The sequence below is a fragment of the Oncorhynchus gorbuscha genome, linkage group LG04 (genome assembly GCF_021184085.1).
Source record: "Oncorhynchus gorbuscha isolate QuinsamMale2020 ecotype Even-year linkage group LG04, OgorEven_v1.0, whole genome shotgun sequence".
Classification (NCBI taxonomy): Eukaryota; Metazoa; Chordata; class Actinopteri; order Salmoniformes; family Salmonidae; genus Oncorhynchus; species Oncorhynchus gorbuscha.
The window spans coordinates 71,064,235-71,080,422 of record NC_060176.1 but is presented as its reverse complement, the minus strand read 5'-3'; the positions used below and the strand labels follow the sequence as shown (position 1 = coordinate 71,080,422).

General features: G+C 43.8%; 1 protein-coding gene across 1 annotated transcript in view; it reads right to left on the bottom strand.

The window, feature by feature from the left end:
• Positions 1-16,188, bottom strand: part of LOC124034600 (multiple C2 and transmembrane domain-containing protein 1-like) — a 231,809-nt gene that overhangs the window by 48,297 nt on the left and 167,324 nt on the right. The window contains exon 16 of the mRNA XM_046348001.1: positions 4,593-4,709. Coding sequence (XP_046203957.1) covers positions 4,593-4,709 — 117 coding nt within the window. The remainder of the gene's footprint in view (positions 1-4,592; positions 4,710-16,188) is intronic.

The following is a 16,188-nucleotide window of genomic DNA, read 5'->3' as shown; positions in this document are numbered from 1 at the left end:
ATGACAGCTCATGCTATAATGAACACCTCCATAACATATGGTAAAGAGTTTTGCAGGCTAGTGGCTCGACAGTGCCGGTCGGTCTTCCAAGGACGGTCATCCAGGCCTACAGCTTTTCCATTGCAGCTGACCTGTCCCCCGCTTGACTGAGCCCAGCCACCCGGCAACCTGCCCCAGCAATAACCCAGAGATAGAACCCACCATATGGTTCCACGTTTCCAGGATGGGAAATGGGTGACTTCACACTTTAGGGGTAATAGTAATGTTAGTGATGGTGGTGGTAGTGGTTCTGGTGGTAGTGGTGCTGTTGATAGTGGTGCCGTTGATAGTGGTACTGGTGTTGGTGGTGCTGTGGTAGTGGTGCTGGTGGTTCTGGTGGTATTGGTGCTGGTGGTAGTGGTGCTGTGATAGTGGTGCTGATGATAGTGGTGCTGATGGGAGTGATGCTGGTAATTGGTGGTGCTGATGGTATTGGTACTGATGGTATTGGTGCTGATGAGATTGGTGCTGTTGGTAGTAGTGCTGGTAATAGTGGTGCTGGAAGTATTGGTGATGGTGATAGTGGTGCTGGTTGTAGTGGTGCTGGTACTGGTGGTGCTGATGATAGTGGTGCTGGTAAAATTGGTGCTGGTAGTATTGGTGCTGGTGAAAGTGGTAGTGCTGCTGGTGAAATTGGTGCTGGTAGTATTGGTGCTGGTTAGAATGGTGCTGGTTGTGGTGCTGGTTTTAGTGGTGCTGGTGTATTGTAGGTGCTGGTGGTATTGTAGATGCTGGTGGGATTGTGGGTGCTGGTAGTAGTGGTGCTGATGAGATTGCAGGTGCTGATGGTAGTGGTGCTGGTATTAGTTGTGCTGGTGGTATTGTAGGTGCTGTCATCCTATCTTTGTCTACAGACACTAGTCTACACTATCACCTCCCCACATTCGGGGTCTCTAATAAAAAGCAGAGGGCCAGTTTGTAAGCTTGAATAGCTTTCCATTTTTAAGTAACTTCGAGTTCCATAATTTTTCAACTGCAATGCGAATGGCAAACAATGATGCTGTGGCGTTGGTCAGACTAACTGTCTGTAGCTGTAATGATGTCTTAGGACCCTGTCTACACAACTGTAATCTCTCCCTCCACCTCTCCTGTCATAGCTCACATGGCCCAGCAGTGCCTGCTATGTTAATCATAACTTTCCTCCATAACAAGCCACACACAGCCTTGGAGAGGGTCACACACAGGGCACCTAATGGTGAACAGTTGACAGACATGATAACAGGGTTAGAGGTCAGAGGACGACAGTTTAAAAGCAGGGGTCAGTGACATTGTTGCTTCACCAGGCCTTTAATAGCTGGTCTAAGGCCAGCTTTTCTGTTCAGCACATCTACTGGTCAAGGATCAGGCCTGGCTAGGGAGAACTGACCTAAGAGCATCAGTGACCCTGAGGTGAAAATTACAGCATGTAGAAATACAGTGACTGTTTGTCCCCCCCACACAGAATGGGAAACACTGACTCAAAACAAACAGACACACCAGTTGTATGCATGAAGAGCTTGGCACCTGTTTGTTGAGCATGGTTTTCAGATAACATTCTCATTCCTTTACACACATCCTCTCACAGATGTGTACTACTGTCTGGTTGGTTGTGACTGCTGTGTGTGTCTCTAGAGGGCTCATATTACTAGAAGGTGAAATGACTGCCTGCCTGCCCACCTGCCCGCCTGTCTGACTGACAGTGTGAAGACAGCAGCCGAGCCCAGGTGGGAGATGCAGGGTGATAAACTCCTAGAATGACCCTTACAACATGTCACAGCTCCTCAACCATCACAAAGAGAGGAAAAGAGGAGGAGGGGCAGCCTCATCACATTCAGTTTCACCTATCCTCAGCAACTAATATCACACGCCAAGACAAGAGACTGCTGATTTTCTACAGAGGACATCTTTTGTGCCAGCTATAGTGCATGTTCCCTCAGTGAAACGATCTCAGAAGTAAGGTGGGGATAAATGTTAAACAATTAAACAAATGTTCCTGTATATACAGTACACTCCCTATATAACAAACAAGCACACACACTAACAAATGTTCCTGTATATACAGTACACTCCCTATATAACAAACAAGCACGCACACTAACAAATGTTCCTGTATATACAGTACACTCCCTATATAACAAACAAGCACACACACTAACAAATGTTCCTGTATATACAGTACACTCCCTATATAACAAACAAGCACACACACTAACAAATGTTCCTGTATATACAGTACACTCCCTATATAACAAACAAGCACACACACTAACAAATGTTCCTGTATATACAGTACACTCCCTATATAACAAACAAGCACACACACTAACAAATGCACAAAGCACACACACTCATGCAGACACAAGCACAAAGACATGTGCACTCACACACACACCATCCCCGGAGTTGATAAAAACAAACTTCCCTTCTTTTAGGGACTGTGAGTGAGTGGAGTGGAGTGCTGTGGCTCATCATGGAATTGAGGCTAGATCAGGGGCTTGGACTAATTGGAAGCAGACATGTGTGTTTGTTTACTGTGGCGGAGAGCCCCCCCCCCCAGCTCCACTATTAACCCTCCAACATCTAGTCCCTCCAGCCCCCCTGTACCCTCAGCCCCCAGCCCCACCATTACTGCTATGGAGGTAAAGAAATAATGAAATCCTTTTTTTGTTGTTGAATGTTTTTGGTCAAGCAATGCTGCCATCTACAGGGGGACATGTACAGAGCATTGACACAGAGGCGAAATGCAGAAATACACTAGTGACTATGCTCCATGATGTGCATACTGTTATGTATGTGTCCTTTCCATTTTTAAGAGATACCTTCCACGTCCTTCCGTTGAAAAATACATTTATTGGTTGCTATTAATTGTGACCCAGCTACAACATCTGCACTGGCAAAACACATCTACTGTATGCCTGAAGAACACATCTACTGTATGCCTGAAGAACACATCTACTGTATGCCTGAAGAACACATCTACTGTATGCCTGAAGAACACATCTACTGTATGCCTGAAGAACACATCTACTGTATGCCTGAAAAACACATCTACTGTATGCCTGAAAAACACATCTACTGTATGCCTGAAGAACACATCTACTGTATGCCTGAAAAACACATCTACTGTATGCCTGAAGAACACATCTACTGTATGCCTGAAGAACACATCTACTGTATGCCTGAAAAACACCTCTACTGTATGCCTGAAGAACACATCTACTGTATGCCTGAAGAACACATCTACTGTATGCCTGAAGAACACATCTACTGTATGCCTGAAGAACACATCTACTGTATGCCTGAAGAACACATCTACTGTATGCCTGAAGAACACATCTACTGTATGCCTGAAAAACACATCTACTGTATGCCTGAAAAACACATCTACTGTATGCCTGAAGAACACATCTACTGTATGCCTGAAGAACACATCTACTGTATGCCTGAAGAACACATCTACTGTATGCCTGAAGAACACATCTACTGTATGCCTGAAGAACACATCTAGTGTATGCCTGAAGAACACATTTACTGTATGCCTGAAGAACACATCTATGCCTGCTTTCCTCTCCATCTGCCATGAGTATTGCTGTAGAAAACAAAAAAAAACATGAAATAACGTCCAATAAATTCCTAATTCTCTGGTAATACTAAAACTAGTAAATTCACAGCAAAATTCATTAAATCCTGCTCTATATATTTCCAATTCAAGGCCATAAGAAGTTCGTTCTACTTGTTGTTTTCATTGTTTTAACGGCTATCTGTTCCAAATCCCGCAAATTCTTTTTAACTGCGCACTCGTGAAAAATGAGGTAATATATTTTGAGAGTCGGGGAACTGCAGACTCTTCCCTGTGCATTCTAAGGTAGTCTGGAAATACACTTATTAAAATGAATCACTTCATTGTTCACACTCCCACCCCTCTCTCACGACTCTCCAGGTGCACCTCGGCAATGATTAAAACATGTCCACTTCTCCGTGACATTGCTTTGACACTGTTTCATTGGAATAAGAGATAAAAAATACATGAATTAAATAAATATACAACCAGGTAAGTGGCATAACGTTGCTCAAGGTGACAAGCTATTACGTCCTCTCTTTGCCTCAAAATATGCAAAGGAAGAATTTGGGAGCGATTCTTCAAAGTTCAAGGCACTTGGCATTTCTCATTCAGAAACACAGACAGAATTTCCCTCAGTGTCTATTTCTTGGTTGTATTATTTTGGGATTTTTTAAAATTCTTTAATTCTTCTTTACTATATCCAGAGGGAAGATGCCAATTAAACAAGTCCATTCCTTAGTCCCTTCCTGTTACCTCCAAGTTTACTGAATTAAAAAAAAAATGCATTTACAACTATGGTGTCTAAGAACAAACACATTGTATATTTTCTATGTAGGGGATTTGTATCTATTTTCCATAGTAAATGTGTCATTATATTTATGATTAAATACATATCTATTGAAATTAGATGACTTAAATGATTGACAGAAATGCGTGTGAGACGTAAACGCTTGCCCGTATGGGACAATTAAGGGGGCAGAACAGCGTAGTGATACATGACAGGGACACTCACCACATCTTGCCTGGTGTCCTTCCCCGAAGAGATGAGGATATAGTTCCAGGCCAGCGGCAGCAACAGAACCAGAGGAATCATGTAGAGTTCAAAGTTCCACACCACCAGAACAAAGACCTGCATAGGGAGAGAGAGAGAGAGAGAGAGAGAGAGAGAGAGAGAGAGAGAGAGAGAGAGAGAGAGAGAGAGAGAGAGAGAGAGAGAGAGAGAGAGAGAGAGAGAGAGAGAGAGAGAGAGGGAGAGAGAGAAAATTGAAGATCGATAGAGAGAAAAACTTAGGAACTTACAGTATGTAGCTGAGACCTGCAATGGCACTTGCACACACACTTGCACACACACTTGCACACACACTTGCACACACACTTGCACACACACTTGCACACACACTTGCACACACACTTGCACACACACTTGCACACACACTTGCACACACACTTGCACAAACACTTGCACACACACTTGCACAAACACTTGCACACACACTTGCATATCGCATAATACACAAACATGAAAGCAATACCACACACAGACCCATACGTAAGATGGGCGGCCATGGTGACAAAACAGGACCCCTGGGACAGGGCCTATCTTCATCTGAGGATGAGGAAGATGAGTATCGGCTGTCACAACGTTCCCTCTCAAACACCTGTCATCCATCATCCACTGGCCTGAGGTCACTTTCGGTTTCAAGCACAATTAGTTCAAATGACCTTCACCCTCAACCCAGCACCTGACCAGCCACACAATGAGCCGCTAACCCTGTCACCCCACTCCAAATACCCCTATTCCACCTCCCTAGTCAGCTGTTCCATTGATCCCCTCTCTACACCTTATCTCTCATCCTAACAAAAACGCATCATTCCAGAACTGAGCGCCCCCAAACCTGTGCAGTACAGTCTTTTGCAACCCGAACATAAATGATCACGATCCTATGAAAATGAAATGCTTAAGGAGACATAATTCACAAACACTAAATGGTTGAAGGTCCACTTTTGTGAAAGTATAGATAAAGTACAGATAAAAAAGATGACCTATTTCTCTTTATATCTCATAATTTCACAAAATGTTAAAAACATCCTCCGACATTCCTATTTTTGATGAAGAAGATCAATGTAGAAAACACATAACTGAAATGTGAAAAAAATGCAATCCATGTGAAAATATCTTATAAATTAACATATTTTCCGACAATACATATTAATCAATGTCAAGGATGCAAACGTTCATTATTTCAAGTCCATAGAAAAAGTCTTGAAATATGGGATGGGAGAAATGGGTTTTCAAAATGAATTACATCTGCAACAAATGCATTTATAAAAGGTCGCTATAGTTTTGAAGGTAAACTTTCACTGGCAATGAAAATGTGTTTTTTAAAACACTGAAGAGCTGATATATTGGGTGGTCACACCTTGTACAGTCAATGATGATATATCCATGATAAAGCTATACGTTTGGTTGAATAAAGTACATTTTAATCCAGGAAAGTGCTAATGATGAGAGATGTTCCCGAGCCTCTCATGGAACAGCTGAGGAGTTGGTGGATACATAGTGGATGTGTAAGTCCTCACCTTCTCTGTCCCCCGTTTAATGTGTAAGTCCTCACCTTCTCTGTAGTCGTTTAACGTGTAAGTCCTCAGCTTCTCTGTCCCCCGTTTAATGTGTAAGTCCTCAGCTTCTCTGTCCCCCGTTTAACGTGTAAGTCCTCACCTTCTCTGTAGTCGTTTAACGTGTAAGTCCTCACCTTCTCTGTCCCCCGTTTAACGTGTAAGTCCTCACCTTCTCTGTCCCCCGTTTAACGTGTAAGTCCTCAGCTTCTCTGTCCCCCGTTTAATGTGTAAGTCCTCAGCTTCTCTGTCCCCCGTTTAACGTGTAAGTCCTCACCTTCTCTGTAGTCGTTTAACGTGTAAGTCCTCACCTTCTCTGTAGTCGTTTAACGTGTAAGTCCTCACCTTCTCTGTTCCCCGTTTAATGTGTAAGTCCTCACCTTCTCTGTAGTCGTTTAACGTGTAAGTCCTCACCTTCTCTGTAGTCGTTTAATGTGTAAGTCCTCACCTTCTCTGTTCCCCGTTTAACGTGTAAGTCCTCACCTTCTCTGTCCCCCGTTTAACGTGTAAGTCCTCACCTTCTCTGTCCTCCGTTTAATGTGTAAGTCCTCACCTTCTCTGTAGTCGTTTAACGTGTAAGTCCTCACCTTCTCTGTTCCCCGTTTAACGTGTAAGTCCTCACCTTCTCTGTCCTCCGTTTAATGTGTAAGTCCTCACCTTCTCTGTAGTCGTTTAACGTGTAAGTCCTCACCTTCTCTGTCCTCCGTTTAATGTGTAAGTCCTCACATTCTCTGTCCTCCGTTTAATGTGTAAGTCCTCACCTTCTCTGTTCCCCGTTTAACGTGTAAGTCCTCACCTTCTCTGTTCTCCTTTTAACGTGTAAGTCCTCACCTTCTCTGTCCTCCGTTTAATGTGTAAGTCCTCACCTTCTCTGTCCTCCGTTTAATGTGTAAGTCCTCACCTTCTCTGTTTCCCGTTTAACGTGTAAGTCCTCACCTTCTCTGTTCCCCGTTTAACGTGTAAGTCCTCACCTTCTCTGTCCTCCGTTTAATGTGTAAGTCCTCACCTTCTCTGTAGTCATTTAATGTGTAAGTCCTCACCTTCTCTGTTCCCCATTTAACGTGTAAGTCCTCACCTTCTCTGTAGTCATTTAACGTGTAAGTCCTCACCTTCTCTGTTCCCCGTTTAATGTGTAAGTCCTCACCTTCTCTGTAGTCATTTAATGTGTAAGTCCTCACCTTCTCTGTAGTCATTTAACGTGTAAGTCCTCACCTTCTCTGTTCCCCATTTAATGTGTAAGTCCTCACCTTCTCTGTAGTCGTTTAACGTGTAAGTCCTCACCTTCTCTGTTCCCCTTTTAACGTGTAAGTCCTCACCTTCTCTGTTCCCCTTTTAATGTGTAAGTCCTCACCTTCTCTGTTCCCCGTTTAACGTGTAAGTCCTCACCTTCTCTGTAGTCGTTTAACGTGTAAGTCCTCACCTTCTCTGTCCCCCGTTTAACGTGTAAGTCCTCACCTTCTCTGTTCCCCATTTAACGTGTAAGTCCTCACCTTCTCTGTTCCCCATTTAACGTGTAAGTCCTCACCTTCTCTGTCCCCCGTTTAATGTGTAAGTCCTCACCTTCTCTGTAGTCGTTTAACGTGTAAGTCCTCAGCTTCTCTGTCCCCCGTTTAACGTGTAAGTCCTCACCTTCTCTGTCCCCCGTTTAACAAACTATAAGACCTCAACATCTTCCCCCCTACTAACCTACAAAGCCACTCTCTGTCCTCCTGCTGCCTCCCTCTACAACCCCTGCCCTAACTCTCTTTCTCTCCCCGTGGATCATCATCCTACACCTTAAAGCCCCAGAACCCAATGCACACACGCTCACGCATGCCAGGCGCACACACATAGAAATTCATTCATAATTTAGCACCACAGCTAAAATATATAAAATAATGTTTCTACCTCTTTCTCTGTCTTTTATAAAGGTCTGTTAAGGGAATTGGAAAAATAATCTTCAATAATTCAGGAGTGCTTACTAGAAAAATCCAGTACCCGTCTTAATATTTCAATATCCTTACGTGAGCAGACACCATACTGGCTGAGTGAAAGCTGACACCATACTGGCTGAGTGTGAGCTGACACCATACTGGCTGAGTGTGAGCTGACACCATATTGGCTGAGTGTGAGCTGACACCATACTGGCTGAGTATGAGCTGACACCATACTGGCTGAGTGTGAGCTGACACCATACTGGCTGAGTGTGAGCTGACACCATACTGGCTGAGTGTGAGCTGACACCATACTGGCTGAGTGTGAGCTGACACCATACTGGCTGAGTGAGTGCTGACACTATACTGGCTATAGCGTTCTCTCTCTTTTTATTTGATTTTACCTTTATTTAACTAGGCAAGTCAGTTAAGCACAATTTCTTATTTTCAATGACGGCCTAGGAACAGTGGGTTAACTGCCTGTTCAGGGGCAGAACGGCAGATTTGTACCTTGTCAGCTCGGGGATTTGAACTTGCAACCTTCCTGTTACTAGTCCAATACTATACCCTGCCGCCAATAGGCTACTCTAGCACTCCCACTCTAGACACAGAGTCTAACTCCAGAACATAAACGGAACCGCACTCACTCACTCATCTACTGTCCCGTACCACCACACAGATAAAAATGATTCCTCTGGTCTTTTTACACTGAAGCACTGCAGACCATATCATACTGAACCCTGTGTATTTCAGCAAACAGACCATATCATACTGAACCCTGTGTATTTCAGCAAACAGACCATATCATACTGAACCCTGTGTATTTCAGCAAACAGACCATATCATACTGAACCCTGTGTATTTCAGCAAACAGACCATATCATACTGAACCCTGTGTATTTCAGCAAACAGACCATATCATACTGAACCCTGTGTATTTCAGCAAACAGACCATATCATACTGAACCCTGTGTATTTCAGCAAACAGACCATATCATACTGAACCCTGTGTATTTCAGCAAACAGACCATATCATACTGAACCCTGTGTATTTCAGCAAACAGACCATATCATACTGAACCCTGTGTATTTAAGCAAAACAGGAAAAATGTACTTCTCCAAACAAATACAATTCAGTTATATTTTGTCTATTCATCAGCTGTACCAAAATATACAGTACCAGTCAAAAGTTTGGACACAACTACTCAGTCCATGGTTTTTCTTTATTTTAACAATTTTCTACATTGTAGAATAATAGTGAAGAAATCAAAACTATGAAATAACACATATGGAAACATGTAGTAACCAAAAAAGTGTTAAACAAATCAAAATATATTTTAGATTTGACATTCTTCAAAGTAGCCACCCTTTGCCTTGATGAAAGCTTTGCACACTCTTGGCATTCGCTCAACCAGCTTCATGAGGTAGTCACCTGGAATGCATTTCAATTAACAGGTGTGCCTTGTTAAAAGTTAATTTGTGGAATTTCTTCCCTTCTTAATGCATTTGAGCCAATCAGTTGTGTTGTGACAAGGTAGGTGTACTCAAATAAGCAAAGAGAAATGACAGTCAATCTTTACTTGAAGACATGAAGGTCAGTCAATGCGTACAATTTCAACAACTTTGAACGTGCAGTCGCAAAAACCATCAAACACTATGATGAAACTGTCTCTCATGAGGACCGCCACAAGAAAGGAAGACCCAGAGTTACCTCTGCTGCAGAGGATAAGTTCGTTAGAGTTACCAGCCTCAGAAATTGCAGCCCAAATAAATGCTTCACAGAGTTCAAGTAACAGACACATCTCAACATCAACTGTTCAGAGGAGACTGCGTGAATCAGGCCTTCATGGTCGAATTGCTGGGAAATAAAACACTACTAAAAGACACCAATAAGAAGAAGAAACTTGCTTGGTCCAAGAAACACGAGCAATGGACAGACTGGTGGAAATCTGTCCTTTGGTCTGACGAGTCCAAAATGGAGATTTATGGTTCCTGTGTCTTTGTGAGATGCAGAGTAGGTGAACGGATGATCTCCACATGTGTGGTTCCCACCGTGAAGCATGGAGGAGGAGGTGTGATGGTGTGGGGGTGCTTTGCTGGTGACACTGTCCGTGATTTATTTAGAATTCAAGGCACACTTAACTAGCATGGCTACCACAGCATTCTGTAGAAAAGCGCCATCCCATCTGGTTTGCGCTAAGTAGGACTATCATTTGTTTAACAACAAGACAATGAACCAAAACACACCTCCAGGCTGTGTAAGGGCTATTTGATCAAGTGCTGCATCAGATGACCTGGCCTCCACAATCACCCGACATCAACCCAATTGAGATCAATTGGACCGCAGAGTGAAGGAAAAGCAGCTAAGAAGTGCTCAGCACATGTAGAGATTCTTTCAAGATTGATGGACACGCTTTCCTGCTGAGGCTGGTTGAGAGAATGCCAACAGTGTGCAAAGCTGTCATCAAGGCAAAGAGTGGCAACTTTAAAGAATCTCAAATATAAAATATTGTTTGATTTGTTTAACACTTTTTTGGTTACTACATGATTCCGTGTTATTTCATAGTTTTGATGTCTTCACTCCTATTCTGCAATGTTGAAATCAGTCAAAATAAAGTCACACCCTGGAATGAGTAGGTGTGTCCAAACGTTTGAATGGTGCTGTACCTTCACACATACAGTATAGATATGCATCTAAACCAACCTGGTTGAACGTCTGCTATACATTCATATTCTCCTACAAAGTCACAATATAGAGTAAGACATGATTACAGCTCCCTCTTTTGCGGTGTCTGGCTGGTGTGTGTGTGTGTCTCTGGTGTGTGGTGCGTGTGTGTGTGTCTGTGGTGTGTGGTGTGTGTGTTTCCGGTGTGTGGTGTGTGTGTGCGTCTCTGGTGTGTGTGTGTGTGTGTGTCTCTGGTGTGTGTGCATCTCTGGTGTGTGGTGTGTGTGTATGTGTGTGTGTGCGTCTCTGGTGTGTGGTGTGTGTGTGTGCAGGTGTGTGGTGTGTGTGTCTGTGTCCGTCTAGTTTCCCTCTGCCTGGGGTTATTTAACCTGTTGTCCACCTCATCCCTCCCCATTTAGTTATTCTAGCTCTGGGCGAGGCTGTGACTGACAGCTGGAGGAACACGACACCCCGGCCCATCAGAGGCCAAGCCTGCCCCGTCTCACAGCCCCTCGGCTGGGGAGAGAAGACTGCAACGCCGGGACCTTTCCCCAGGACCGGGAGACCTCCCCCATCGCTTCCCTACTGAGACTCTCTCTGCCTGGGGAGGAAGGAGAGGGAATCAGCCATGGAGGTCTGTGACCGGAGAAAGGAAAAAAACATTTACAGAATCTCAGGCATGTGGCTATACAGTGTGTGTGTGTGTGTGTGTGTGTGTGTGTGTGTGTGTGTGTGTGTGTGTGTGTGTGTGTGTGTGTGTGTGTGTGTGTGTGTGTGTGTGTGTGTGTGTGTGTGTGTGTGTGTGTGTGTGTGTGTGTGTTTATGTGTGTTTATGTGTGTGTGTGTTTATGTGTGTGTGTGTGTGTGTGTGTTTATGTGTGTGTGTGTGTGTGTGTGTATGTGTGTGTGTGTGTGTGTGTGTGTGTGTGTGTGTGTGTGTGTGTGTGTGTGTGTGTGTGTGTGTGTGTGTGTGTGTGTGTGTGTGTGTGTGTGTGTGTGTGTGTGTGTGTGTGTGTGTGTGTGTGTGTGTGTGTGTGTGTGTGTGTGTGTGTGTGTGTGTGTGTGTGTGTGTGTGTGTTTTGTCTACACAGGTATTTTCTGAGCTACACACACACAGCTCACAGGCTGGTGTTTCGGGTGGCAGTGCTAGACTTAGAGACACACAGATTGCTCCATCCCTTCCTTAACTTTTGTTTTGACATGCACATGCATGTTTGCATTCCAAACGTGCAGCTGTCTAAGGCACTGCATCGCAGTGCTAGAGGCTTCACTGCAGACCCTGTTTCGATCCCGGGCTGTATCACAACTGTCCGTGATCGGGAGTCCCGTAGGGCGGCGCACAATTGGCACTGGGTTAGGGGAGGGTTTGGCCGGGGTAGGCTGCCATTGTAAATAAAAATGTGTTATTAACTGACTTGCCTAGTTAAATAAAGGTTAAATATATATATATATATGTTGAATCACATAAACCCCCTCTAGTTTATTCCTGGTAGTATAGGTATAAAATAGAAGAAAATAGAATACAATGCTAAGGATCATCTCCTATTTGTTGCACACTGAAAGGAGAGAAATCCATTGTTTCCTGTATCTACTAAACTCACCCTCAACACGGCATCAGTGTAAGATGCTATTAAGTCATTTATTTGATTTACGTTAACAAATGATGTTACATGGATTAAAATTATTTTCAAATTATTTTTCATGTTAAAGAATGTCAAAATGGAAGCTGTATCAGCTTTAACATCAAGTCAATGATGGCATCTCAAAGCATATGGTCTAACTAATAGATATTTGGGTTGTTTCCAAATGAAAGCAAACCGGCCCTAAAAAAAATAACACTGAATACAAAATACGGTAAGAAAATGTACTACAATTAAAAACTTTTGAAAATACTTTTAAGTACCTACCTCCATTGCATGATTATTGTTCTATAAAAGAATATGTTCACAATAAGGCAAACTTGAAGTATTCAAACAAAACATTTGGTTATTTCTACAAACTACTAGACAGTGGAAACACAGTGAACAGATAATCCCCTTAAACTCTCTATGGTTATTTCATTTATATGTAGTCAATCCATATACAGTACATTTCAGCACAATAAATAATATTCATAAAAATAGAAGGGCATTCCCTTATCAAAAGCAAGGCACAGATTTAGGAATATAATCCCATCAGGAACAGATGTGTGTTTCATTCATCTATTACATTTTGATGAAGGTGGAAGATTGGGGCTTTATAGTTTTGGCACTATGTGGTTTACTAAACAGTGCTCCGCTGCTCGGCTTTACGGCTCGGATATGGAGCTCTTGGGGAACGTATGAAGTGCTTTGGCGTACGTTGAGCGTGTACTAGTCTAACTCCCCTCTCCAGAAGTCAGCTGACGTTTGGATTTCAGAGTGAAGTTGGCTTTATCTTTACTACATGGATATCCATCCAGATACCAGCCGTCCGCTACCAGATAGCAAATAAAGAACAAGTCATGATCTGACAAGAAGCCTATACGGGTCCTATTTGTCTGGACAGGACAGTCCCGTTCTGTGGTGCTAGACTGCCCCCTGCCGGGGAGACAAAGAGCTGTTTTATGTTTAGTAAGAAGAAGTTGTATATCACATCCAAAACATAGAAACAAATATGTCCATAACAACAAGTAATCTGTAATAGACACTTAACCAAAGACACCCACAAATGGTCAAAATGTCCTGTAATAGCGACGGTGACCATGAATGAGAATAAAACAGAGATAATTGATTAACACATCCCCATCTGCAGATGTCCTTCTGTCTATGAAAACCAAACCCCAGACTCCACAGTGTCCTCTGAATCAACGTGTCATTTTATTTCACTTTCCCTCATGTTTTCAGTGAGAAAGGTCGTAAAACATGTATAGTTGATCTATTTCAAGCTGTCCGTTGCTCTCGGGCAGAACATCAGGAGAGGTCTCCAGAGTGGCGCAGCAGTCTAAGGCACTGCATCTCAGTATAAGAGGCATCACAACAGTCTCTGGTTTGATTCCAGGCTGTATCACATCTGGCTGTGATTGGGAGTCCTATTGGGCGGCACACAATTGGCCCAAGTTGTCCGGGTTTGGCCGGGGTAGGCCGTCATTGTAAATAAGAATTTGTCCTTAACTGACTGGCCTAGTTAAATAAAGGTAAAATAAAATGCACACTTCTGATGGTAAAAGTTAGCTAGCTTTCTCAAGTGGAGTCAAAGGAGCAATTTACATGGACCTGGAGAGGAGTGTGTGCATAGGTTCTTCTCTTTTTTATTTTGATCTAAATGCAAAGCAGGTGATAGGTGCTCCAGTTTCCTGCAGAAGTAACTCCCTTGTCTGGGGCTCTCCCACTGATAAGAGTCCTACTTCGCCCCAAATAAAAGAGCCTGGTATCATTTCCACTGCCTTCCAAACAACCCCCGTCTCCTACCCTCCTCACCCTTCTGGGCATCACAAAGCATGCTCTATTTGCTCCCAATTCAAGGCCCAATTGCATATAAAGTTACAGCAAATTTGTTTGGAGGAAGAGTTGCTGAGGCCTGCGGTCCCTGGAGCAATAACAGCCTTGTCTTTCAGGGGCTGCGGGGAGATCTGGCATGAGCCACTAAACAGAACTCAACACCACAAACCCCCACAATGGCCCCAGCTCACAGGCAGAGAGGGAAGGGGGATGAGAGCGATGGAGAGAGGAGAAACAAGGAGGGGATGGGGAGTGGGTGGGTCTCAGCTTGCAGGTGTTCAGGTAGAGAGGAAGCAGAAGCTTACACCCCCCCACCACACACACCACCCGTGGCGCGGGACGGGAGGTAACTCCAGCCCAGCCCACTGTGCCAATGCTGCAACGGTGGCTGCTTCTCTACGGGGCTGGGTAGGGGTGCTGTGGTGGTGTGTGATGGGGGGCTCAGTTACCTCACACACACGTCTCTAATCGCAGTTGGCGCTAATGGATGAGGCGCACAGATACGGGGAGAAGGAGAGCGGAAGAACAAACTGGAGGGAGTAAGAGAGGGTTTGTACCTGTTAGCTCACTAGCCTGGATCTGTCTGCACACTAATCTAACACAGAGAGGGATTACATTACTGTGTGTGTGTGTGTGTGTGTGTGTGTGTGTGTGTGTGTGTGTGTGTGTGTGTGTGTGTGTGTGTGTGTGTGTGTGTGTGTGTGTGTGTGTGTGTGTGTGTGTGTGTGTGTGTGTGTGTGTGTGTGTGTGTGTGTGTGTGTGTGGGTAAGAGGTTATAGTGGTTAGGTTTAGGTTAGAGTTACAGGTTATGGTAAGGGTTAGGGTTATGGTTAGGGTAAGGGTTAAGGTTAGGGTTAGGGTAAGGGTTATGGTAAGTGTTAAGGTTAGGGTTATGGTGTGGGTTAGCGCTGGAAGAATTACACATGGGAAATAATTAACAAAAAAACAGAGCAAACTAGAATGCTATTTGGCCCTAAACAGAGAGTACACAGTGGCAGAAAAGCTGACAACTGTGACTGACCTAAAATAAAGGAAATCTTTGACTATGTACAGACTCAGTGAGTATAGCCTTGCTATTGAGAAAGTGAACACGGCCCACAAAATGAGGTAGGAACTGAGCTGCACTTCCAATTTGCACATTGTTACACATCGCGTGAGAGAGAGAGAAAGGGAGGGAGAGAGAGAGAAAGGGAGGGAGAGAGAGAGAAAGGGAGGGAGAGAGAGAAAGGGAGGGAGAGAGAGAGAAAGGGAGGGAGAGAGAAAGGGAGGGAGAGAGCGAAAGGGAGGGAGAGAGAGAGAAAGGGAGGGAGAGAGAGAGACAAGGAAGCCATATCTCATGTTCCTCTGGGGACACAGTCATAACGTTAGACACCTTCCACCAGGAATCTGAGAATGTAAAGAACACCTTTCTTTAACTCACTAGCTACAGCATCTTCAAACTCCAGTGCTAAATGCTAACACAGACAGGCAGAATGCTCATATCAATATTTCGAACACATAATAACCTGTGTAAAAATCGGACAAAGTGGTGTTTGGGTCAGGTGTGGTGATAGCCAAGCGTATGTGTCTTCAGATTGAACACACAGCAGCATGCCATGCTATACCACAGGGTGTAAAGACTATGCTAAAGTCCAGTTTATACTAGAACTGGGAATTTCCAGGGATCATCACGATACTTAGGTGTCGATACAATATGTATTGTGATTTGATACTGTGATTTTATTGAGTTTTTTTGTGCCAAACATATTGCTCACCATATATTTGTCTGCTGCAGAGAGACAAGACAGCCATGGGAAAACATGTTGGTTCACTATTTGTTTTTAAAGAAAAGAATTAGGTACAGCCGACTAGTGGTAGGTAACGCTACCTACAGTAGAACATTTATTTAATATTGGCCCCAAAATAAGATTGTGGTATGGCAACAATGACAGCACACCATGTTGACAGGATACAGGA